The 11,112-nt window shown below is 41.5% G+C and overlaps 1 protein-coding gene across 1 annotated transcript in view; it reads right to left on the bottom strand.

Moving 5' to 3' along the window:
• Positions 1–11,112, bottom strand: part of ABCB4 (ATP-binding cassette, sub-family B (MDR/TAP), member 4) — a 90,585-nt gene that overhangs the window by 19,888 nt on the left and 59,585 nt on the right. The window contains exons 17-20 of the mRNA XM_006891485.1: positions 10,757–10,861; positions 7,069–7,146; positions 4,683–4,766; positions 3,562–3,765 (exon numbers count right to left, since the gene is read on the bottom strand). Of these exons, the coding sequence (XP_006891547.1) occupies positions 3,562–3,765; positions 4,683–4,766; positions 7,069–7,146; positions 10,757–10,861 (471 nt within the window). The remainder of the gene's footprint in view (positions 1–3,561; positions 3,766–4,682; positions 4,767–7,068; positions 7,147–10,756; positions 10,862–11,112) is intronic.

An 11,112-nucleotide genomic window follows, 5' to 3' on the forward strand; every position in this document is an offset into this window, starting at 1 on the left:
CAAAACTGAGCTGATAATTAACATTTAAAATTTCCAGCTTTAATCACACACACACACACACACACACACACACACACACACACACACACAGAGAGAGAGATAGAGATACAGGTTTATGTTGCATAATATCCATTTGAATAACAAACATCTAACTATATGCACAAACTTCTGTGGTCCCATAAAAGTGTTTTGTTTAAATTTTTAATCTAGATTTGTTTAATTTAATTTAATTTTTTAAAAAGAAAGCTACTACCTTTTGTTTATTATTATTAGTTTGGGGCACGTTGCTAAGAGAGGCTGTTCCTTGGAGATGGACATCATGCCTGGAAAGGTGGAGGGATGGCGAAGAGAGGAAGACCCTCAACCAGGTGGACTGACATAGTGGCAGTAAGATGATGAGGATGGCAAAGGACAGGACAGGGTTCGGATCTGTTGTTCTCAGGTTCACTATGAGTTGTATGCAACTTGACAACACCTAACAACAATAGTTTTAAAGACTGCAAACCCAGATGCTGGCACACTGTACCATGAATGGGATGCAAGTAGGGGAGACAGAGGCTCTGGGCATGGGCTCTTGGGCTTCATACTAGGGGCATATGGGGGTGGTGGGGGTGGTGGCAGGTGGCAAGTAGTGGCAGCAGTGGCAGCAATAGCCGCAATGGCAGTGGCCATGGCAGCTGCAGGGCTGTTTCTGCTGCCAGGTGGGTGGGACAGTAGACGGGTAGAATCTATTCTGTTCCCTCCCCGCTATCTTCTTCTTACTCCATTCTCACAGCTGCTATTACCAGAGCCCCAGCCTCCACCAGCACCTCCAGCAGCAGCTGCAGTGGCAATGAGGATGACCACAACAACAACATCCACTCTGTCCAAATCACTTGTCATCCTATTTCACACAAAGTATTGTGGATGTTAAGTGCCAGGAATTTGTATGTACACAGACACATACAGACACACACACTCCCTTTACTTCTCACCTATCAGCTCTGTCATTAGCTGACATTTTTTTCATTTACAATTGTAAATCTGACTCTTCCGAGACTAATTTAACAAAACACATCTACAGCAGGAAAGAACGCTGAAGTGAAAGACGGACATGCCATTGGCTGTGATGGTTAAGGCTGTGTGTCACTTTGGCCTGGCCATGGTGCTCCGTGGCTCGTGGGCATGGAGTAATACTGCACTCCTCCTCCCTTTATATACTTTGATACGGTCACACTCCATTCTCTATGCGGATGTAAGCAACATATCATTGGAAAGGAGAGTTTACTTGGTGGTGTGGCTTATATCCAGTACATCCAGTTTTGGCAAGGTTTATTCTCACCATGCTTTTCACTGAACCTTGAAATGTAAGGGACTTAACAGTTAGCTATTGTTTACAGAGAACTATTTACAAAATTACATTAGGTGTTGACCAGTAATTGTAAGGTTGAGATGATTTCATTTATTTGAGATAATAACTTATTCACTGACTATGGTAGGCTAAAATAAACCTTCAAACTTGCTCCTGAGTAGGCTTAGTCTGCATGCAAGCAGTTCAAATCCAGCAACAGTTCTAAGGAAGAAAGACAGGCAGTCTCCTCCTGTGTAATTCACAGGTTCTGAAAACACACCGAGGGGCACCTGTGAGGTTCCAACTCGACAACGAGTCAGTCACTGGATGATTTCAGCACTGCACTGAGTGGCAGCCGGGCCAACGGAGAGGGAACCCAGCCCACTGCTGCTGAGTCCATTCTAACAACTCGCAGCCCTCTCTCTGGTTTCCTAAGCTGCAAATCCTTACAGGAGGAGAGTGCCCATCTTTCTCCTGTGGAGCAGTTGCTGGAGTCAAACAGCTGACTTTTGGGCTAGCAGCACAGCAAGTAACCTGCTATTTCATTGGACAAAGCTGGTTTAATTAAAGCATATTTGGAGCAAGTCATTCAACCTCAGCTGCTTTCTTCTCTATAAAGTGGAGATTTACCAGTCCCTCCTGACCCAGCAGGAGTGAGGGTCAGTGGTAGCAACATTGTGAAAGGGCTGTGTAAACTGTGCGTTGTAACAATTATACTACAATTTAGACTTCATACCTACTTCACTTCCTCCTGTTTCATTAAAGTATAATAAGCACATAATTAATAATGAAAATACCAGTTGCTATAATCTATGTGAACATTTACATACACTTATAAATGTTTATGCATACATTTAAATACACTTTAAAAGATCATATAGTATAGTTCCTAGCATGCAACCATTCAGATTCAGATCCAAGACATGCTATAGGACCGAGTAATTAATGTGCCCTTTATGGCTTCCAAGGCTGTAACTTATCATGAAGACAGTCTGCTACCTCCTTTCCCCACGAAACAGCTGGTAGGTTTGAATCATTAACTTCAGGTTCAAAGTCCAGCTTTTAATTTTGATGACCTCACTTTGAATCCCAACTTGACTTTAACATCTTTTTTAATATCTCACTTGTGAAACTGCTGTAATATTAGTGCCTGCCTCATAGGCCTATTGTCAGAATTTAGTGATTTGGTACATGTACTCAGCACAGTTACTGGCACATAGTAAGGCTCATATAATTATTAGCCCACTTGCCACTACCAACTCAACAACTCATTGCTGTTGAATTAGAACTAGCCCATAGCTAACCATCTAACAGTTAATGAGGCTGTAAACTGCAAGGGAGGAGACTGCTCATTTTCTCCTACAGAGCTGCTGGTCGATTAGAACCAGTGTAAGCTTTGGGTAAGCTGCACAACGCTGTAAGTTCCAGGTAACCAGAGCTCCCTTTTGCCATTAGTTATTGCTATATACCATCAAGTAGAAACCAAGTCATAGCTGACCTTCTTGTGCAGCAGTTGGTAGATTTTTAAAAAAATTTTTTTTATTTTATTATTTTTGTGTGAGTGTACCGTCAAATCAGATCTGACTGGTACAGGAGGAGATTGTCCCTCCTTCCCCGGCAGAGCATCTGGTGGATTCGAACCGTGCACCTCTGGGATTGTAGTTGCAGCTCCTTACCACCATGCCACCAGAGCTCTCCTCAGTTGGTAGATTTGAACCATGTACTTTTGGGTTGGCAAAAACAACTCCTTACCACTAGCCACCTGAGCTCCCACACCATTAGAGGTAGAACAAAAAGCTCAGGGCATTACTGCCACCTGCTGGCTATATACATTAATTCTAGAAAGCAGACAAATACTCAAATACTGGCAAATGTCATACTTTGAACAATTCACTTATATTCTCTGCCTTAAGGTGTTTTCATTTACAAAAGAAGAGCGGTGTTTGTATCACTATAGCAAAAGACTAGGAAGTAAAAGATGAGAGGTGCTAAAATCAGAAGATTTTATAATAACATTTTAAGAGCACTTTGGGCTAAAAAATCTTTAATTACCTTCTTTTCAAACTCTATGAATTATTAATACAGTTAAATATTTCATGCACAGTGTTGACAATTAGTAGGTGTAGTGAGTATAAACATGAAATACGGAAATATGCATGTTAGGACTGATAATGCAAATAAAAGCATGTCTAAAACAATTCTCACTCTAATTGAAGTTTTATGTAACCCACCTTTCCAGCAGCTTCCAGTTCCTTTTTATCTCTTTTGGCATTTCCAGCCAACATTTTCATTTCAACAATTCCTGATACAGCAATAATTGGAACAACCGATAACAACAAAAGGGTTAACTGCCAACCGTAAATAAATGATATGATGATACCAGTTCCAAGATTGGCTGTATTCTGTGCAATTAATGCCAACCTGGTCCCCGTGGCCTAGAAAACAAGAAAGGCAGTGCAGTTGTGTTTAACTTCCTGAGGTTCCTTGGTCAGAAATAAGAGAGAGTTTATGCCTGTTCTAACCTATGCTCACTTTCATGACAGTAAGTCCTAACCCTGGCATGCTGAACACTCATGCCTCTCCTGCCCACAGGAAACCCATGTTATGTAACCAAGTGATCAACTCTTCTGTTTGTGGATAGGTGGAGGGGATACACTTTGTTAATGGAAACAACATTTAACCTCAAGGGACTCTGGTAATTTAAAAAACCTTTTGCTTCAAAAAGGCATAAAAGAAAAATTTACACCCTCTTAAGAGACCGTACCTATACATAACCTAAGAGACTGTCTACCATGATGCTTACATAGAAATAAATTACCATTTATACCACTCAGAAAATAAAGCTTATTATAGTGGGCTCTCACTTCTTCCTTCTCTTTCATGATGGGGAAGCAGGGAAGTTTCAGAAAAATTAACCAAGTTCGGCATTAGGGGGTCAGAGCTCGGCCTGCACCTGGTACCGGTTCAAGGCTGGGCATGTGATACAAATCAGGGTAAAGGAAGAGTTCTGGCTTGGTGGCTGAGTCACAGGTACAGTGCCTCTTTGCTAGTATGGGAAATGAGGCAGCTTGTAGCTGCGATTGTTAATGACACCCATCCTAGGGCCAGGAGGGGTATGAGTCTTAAGATGAAGATGGAGACAGACACCCAGAAAGAAGGAATTTGGGTCCTTGATGACATTTTTTAGTCAATGGATCAAGAAATCCTTAAATCTAACCTTGCTCTTATCGTTTAGATCAGCTCAAGCTTTCCCTTAACTCCAGCTGACAGCAGCCTCACAGGTACAGCTATGCCACATGTCTATTTACAACTATGGCAAATAGGAATACTTAGTGGAGTGCCATCTACATACTCCTTGGACTTGAGAGGCATCTGTCGCAAGTCTTGTAGAAAGTGCACCAGTACTGTTTTTATGGTCATCAAACCAGCTCATGTCCTAAAGCACAAAATAGACCTTTAATTAGTTCAAAATCAAAACAGGCAACAAAAAGTAAATAAAACATTCCAAAGCCTCAATGTGAAGAAAATACCTACACGTCCCCTGTATACTGAAGTGCAGGGATGACATCACGTGCACTGCTGAACCTTAAGGGGCCTGAGTCCCCCAGGACCCACCCTCAAGCTGCTCTGGTCTGACAGGAAGAGAGCATCACCGCTCTGGGCAGATGGGGTAGGGAGGTGGCGGGGAGAGGGGCGATGAGCAGTTCGGCTTCCTGTCAGTTTTGCGGCCCTGGATATACTACGGCTGAAGAAATCAGCTGCTAACTAAAAGGTCAGCAGTGCAAACTCATCAAGAGCTTTGGCGTAGAAAAATGAGACAGTGTGCTCCCGTAAAGATTTACGGCCTTAGGAATCCTATTGATCTAAGCTGCTTTGTGGGAGAAGGATGGGCAATCTCTGCCCATGTGATTAACTGCCTCTGAAAAACCTGCCAGAGGGTCAGCTATGGGTGAGTTCCGACTCGATGGTACACAACAACAACAACAACATTCTCTCTACTAGGCCACTGTGAGTTGGAATAGATTCAATAGCTGTAGATATTGTGTTAGTGGAGCTGGATGGGATGTACGGACATTACAACCTAAATATGGACATGTCTCTCTCTCATAAAGGAACGGATTCAGAGGGTGAAGAGATCTGTTAGACATACTCTTATACACTATGGACAGGAGAAAAGAAGCCTTTGTTTCTCACTGTGGTGAGCTGTTGTTTGGTGGGTTTTTTGTTTGTTTTTAAGGATAGAAAACTCATGTCTTGCATAGAATTTTAATTATAAAGCACTCATTTGTAGTATTTTTAAATATAAAATAATTGCATATCCAATAATTTTTCTTAAAAAACCCAAACTCATTGGCAAAGAGTCATAGTAGAACTTCCCACAGGATTTTCAGGGCTGTAAACATTTGTGGAAATGGACTGCCTCACCTTTCTTCTACAGAGCCACTGGGTGGGTTTGAACTGCTGACCTTTTGTATTGGAGCAAAATGCTCAGCCCACTGTGCCACAAGAGCTTCTCTAGATAGTTTAGGAAACACTGGGGGAGAAGTTTGTAAACTTTCAGATTTGTTCAAAATAAATTCTCTTTTGTGAACAGGCGTTTACTCAATCTCTATCAATTGGTTGCATTTTATTTTGGTTCTCTTTTTAGATAGTCTCTATGAAAGTAGAGAATCCATGTCTACATATTTCTCCCACACTTTTTGTACTGGATTGCCCAAAAGAACAGATAGTGCATGACAGACCCAACTGCCAGCACACTACCAAGGGGCCACTGGTGCACAGCTTTGGGTTTGTAGTGTAACTAGCTGTGGACGATGTAACCAGAGCTCCCTGGTGTGCTGCTGGTTGTGTGCCATCAAATCAGAACCTACTACTCATAGCTGACCCTCCAGTGGCTTTTCTCATCTTTCTTCCCTGGAGCAGCTGGTGGATTTAAACTGTGTTCCTTTGTCTTGTCAGTACAACTCCTTATCACTAAGCTACCAGAACTCCCTATGCTAAGACTTACAGCCTTGAAAAACCACTACACTCTCTATGAATAGCATCTGATACAATGGTGCTCTGCTGGTCTAGTGGTAAGGCGTTGTGCCACAAACCCAAAGGCACAAGGTTCAGGCCCATCACGTGCTCCGTGGGAGAAAGGTGGGAGATCTCCTCCTCTTGTGTAATTTACAGCCTCTGAAAACCCACTGCAGGGCCAGCTATGAGCTGCTCTGACTTGATGGTACATAACAACAACACAGTGCCAGGGAGTTTGGGGTTTCTTAGTTTGACCAGGACACTGTGTGCTGTGGGATATGAGTTAATATAAAAACAGAGCCCTAATAAAACAGAAAAGCATCCAAGTAACTCCTCAATTACCAACATCTGAGGAAACCTACAGTTACTATGTTCAATTGTGGTACGTAAATGGGGTGAACCACTTTACCCCTTTGTCTGAAGGCATCTTGGGTTCTCCATGGACTCCTGTGCAGGATTTAGACAAGCCCTTGAAGTTCTAGTACCCACACAGAGATAGCTGCCGAGTAAAGAAAAAGAAGCCATCTAAATAAGCCTATGTTCCCCAGAAAGCCCTGAGTGGTCTTTGAATAATGAAAAGCAAGGACAACTTGTATGATTCCTATCAGTGTTTTTATAAGGGAAGGGACAGTAATATGAACCATAGCATATCAGTAAAAAGAAGAAGAGGCTTAAAAGAAATCTGGAAAATAGAAGACATTTCCAGTGCACATACCCACCTGTCTTAGCATTGCTTTAAAAGCCATCGACCGAAGCCTTGTGGTAAGGATCTCTCCAGCTTTCCCAAATGTGAAACCCTAGTTAAGGGGTGGGGGGAAGACATCATTTTTAGTCATCACTAGTATTTTTGTGTGTCAGAATCAGTGAGACTGGCTCAAGACAGGGAAGGATTCAGAGCTGCTGTACATAGGGTTGCTATGTATCGCAGGCAACTCAACGTACATAACAATAACAACATAATATGACAGGTTCGGAAGCAGGAGTGGCATCTACTTTTTTTTTTTTTTTTTTTTTTTTTAGTGGCATCTACTTTCTAAAGAACATGCCTCCAGAAACTCCATGAACTATGATATATGTTAATAGTTGTAGAGGGGCTTCAGGCCTTTTGTTCATAGGGTTGCTATGAGTCATGCTTCACTTGAAGGCAATCAACAACAATTATTTTCATAGGAACTCTAGTGGCCCAATGGGTAGACAATTGTACTACCAATCCAAAGGCTGGTGGTTTGAATCCACCGGTTGTTCCAAGGGAGAAAGGTAGTAATCTCCTTCTGTACAATTTACAGCCTCTAAGAACTCATTGGTCAGCTATGAGTCACTTCCAAATTCTCTGCAATGAGTTTGAGTATTGTGATACAATTGTGTTGTTCACATTCAGCTATTCAAAGGAAGCTCTGGTGGCCTAGAGGCATGAAGCGGCACTGCAATCCCAAAGGCACATGCTTCAAATCTACCAGATGCTCCACTGGAGAAGGAGGGGCAATCTCCTTCTGTGTCAAGTGGATCTGATTCAGTGGTACAACAATTTTGTTTTTTTAAAAAAGAACTAAAACAAAAAGAAAACCAGCTATCCAACATAAAATGTCTTAAGACTAAACAGTAATTCAAAATTCCAAATGAAAATTCACATGTTGCTAAATTATTGTTGTTGTTGTTGTTTGGTGCCATCAAGCCTTGACTTATATCAAGCCTATGGACCACTGATCTGAACCATTCTCACGATCTCTGTACTGCTCAGGCCCTTGGTGGAAGTCATCATGGTAATCCACCTTGTGGAGGGTCTTTCTCTCTTTATTGGACTCTCCACCTTTCCCAGCATGATGCCCCTCCAAGGGCTGGTTTCTCCAGAGAATAGGTCCAAAGTAAGAGAGACAACATTTTACTATCCTTGCTTCTAAGGAACACTCCGGTTGAATTTTCTCCAAGATAGATTTGTTTGTTCCTTTGGCTGTCTGTCCATGGTATACGCAATACTCTTCATCAACATCACAACTCAAAGGCATCAATTCTTCTTCTGTATTCTTCACTTATTGTCCAACTTTCAAATGCATGGGAAGCAACTGAAAAGATCATGGCTTGGATAGCTAAATCATCAATACCTGTTATTCTGACTCATAGCAACTCTGGAGGACAGAGGAGAACTTCCCTGTAGAGTCTCCTAGTCAATAATCTTTCCAGAAGCAGATCTTTTCTCCTGTGGAGCCTGCTGGCAGGTTTCAAACAGCACCTTTTGGACACCAGTTGAGTGCTTCACCACTGCACCACCAGGTATCTATACACCATTGGTATAGAAGAGTCTCATAAAACAAAAGTAACTTTGAAAGTGTCTTGTTCTGACTTCTAAGCCACTCTAAATAGGGTTATTTTTCAAAATTTTCAAGGACAACATTTCAATGAGAAAGATAACTGTCTCCTATTACAGCTGTCAGTGTGTTCCTAATACATAAAGTAAAACAGTTGAAAAGAAATGTAACAAAATTCTACTCAGAAACACATTTTGGTGAAAGCAATGTTGAGGGAAAGAGGACATAAATGAGCTTGCTGGTTCCCTGTCAGCAACTCCCGCTCTCGGGGGAACAATGAGGCTCTTCTTCTTTGCAAGCCTCTTTGCCAGGCAAGTTCCCTCCCTCTAATTATGCCATGTCCAGACTGGAGCATAGCCCAGATGTCCACAGTAGGGCTTGCTCCTAGGTCCCCCTGCCCTCCACCTCAGGATACGTAGGCTTCTAGCCTTGTGTACAACACTATGTGGATACACAGCAGAGCTTTCTACTTAAAGCCAGCAGGACTGGCGATGGCTGCTCCAGATGCCTCTTGTCAAAGCCTATATTGCCTTCATCTCCTCCTTTCTCTTTTAGGAGATGGCTCGAAGCTAAAATGGGGACCACTATTCCATGCATCAGCCCCTTGCTTCCCTGGCATCATATCACCAGCTTCATTCCATAACACTCTAGGGATGGGTTTGATCAGTCAGTTGCTGCTATACCAAGCCTGTGCACTGGCCATGAATAACATTTTTTTTTTTGCTGATTTAGCAATCAGAATAGGATTTTTCTGAATAGGACTGTATTCAAAAGTCATGTCTTAGAACCAAAGGGAATTTGGTAAACATTTACCTAAGCAGAAAAGTATCATTTACAGTAGGTTTCACTAGCCAGTTCTACACTATCTGAAAGCAAATAATCTATATTCTTTCAAATAGTCAATTAAGTGAATAATAAAGGCACTGCACTAAATTTTTCCAGTTTTCAAGTTGTTTTTAGGTGTCAGCTATCAAGTCAACTATAAGTCATAGCGAACACTGTGAACAGATCGGAATCTCGCCCTATCCTGTGCCATCTGCACAATCTCCTCTGTGCTAAGGCCCATTGTCACAGTCACTATGTCAATCCATCTCACTGAGAATCTTCTTAGATCACTCTCCACTTGTCCAAGCATGATGTCTTTTCCCAAGGCCTGGTGTCTCCTGATAAGATGGCCATAGTATGTGAGTTGAAGCTCACTATGCTCACCTCTCTGAAGCACCTTGGTTATACTTCCTCCAAATCAGATTTGTTTGTTCTTTTTGCAGTGCACAGTGTATTCAGTACTCTTCACCAACATCAACATTCAAAGGCATAAATCATTCTTTGGGTTTCCTTATTCATTACCCAACTTTCACATGTTTAGGACAAATGAAATAGTATGGCTTGGGTCAGGTGCAACTTGGTCTTTAAACCAACAAGTTTAACTGGTTCTTTATGTTTTCCAGTGAATTGATTTCCTCAATAAATGAGCCCTGGTGTTATCGTGGCATTAAGTGTTGGGTTGCTAACTGAAATACAGGTGGTTTGAACCTATCAATTGCCCCTTGGGGAAAAAGATGAAGACATAAATATACGCCCATAAAGATTAAGAACCTTGGAAACCCTATCAGGCAGTTCTGCTCTGCTCTATCGGCTCTCTATGAGGCAGGATCAACTGCACAGCAGTAGGGTTCCTGTCCCCTTTCTTTGGTAATGACTATTTCCTGAAGGTGAACTTGTAATTATACTTTTAGCAGAGAAGGGAGTCACAGTTCCTACACTAAGGGATATCCTCTGTAAGAGCCTGCATGCCAAGTGCATTTGCAATTAAATTCATGTCAAGGATTTGTAAACTCTGTTAGGTTTTAATGAACTCTCTAATTGAATACTATCCAGGGAGCTCTGCTCACTTAGTGGTAAGGAACTGCACTGTGAACTCAAAGATACATGGTTTGAATCCAACAGCTATTTCATGGGAAAATCATGGGCAATCTCCTCTTGTGTGATTTACTGCCTCTGAAAACCCTCTGAATGGTCAGGTATGAATTGATTCTGACTGCAAAGTATATAACCACAAAAACTGAATTTATACTAGATAAGAAGGCAAGTCGAGGGTACTTACCTGAAGGAAGAAAGTGAAAAAAGAAATAATTCCCAGACCTAAAAAAAGCAAGGAGAACATGTTGCACTTTTGCTGCTTCACTTCATCATCCCCCGGTCCAAATATCTACAAAAGAACATTTAAAATACCCACTTGGATTATGCAATCTTTGTTTATTTATCCAATAAATAAAATAGCTCAAGCATCACATTTTAAAATCCAGGGAATGAAGATGGAATTTTAAAAAATATTTTTAAAATTATGGCAAATATATATTCATACATACACAAACTAAAACAAAAGCTTGACATTTCAACATTTTCACATGGACAATTGGGTGACATAACATAGGCTGATACTTCAGTGCTGTAGGTCGT

This window comes from Elephantulus edwardii, unplaced genomic scaffold (genome assembly GCF_000299155.1).
Source record: "Elephantulus edwardii isolate Elephantulus edwardi_28Jun2011 unplaced genomic scaffold, EleEdw1.0 scaffold00098, whole genome shotgun sequence".
NCBI classification, from domain to species: domain Eukaryota; kingdom Metazoa; phylum Chordata; class Mammalia; order Macroscelidea; family Macroscelididae; genus Elephantulus; species Elephantulus edwardii.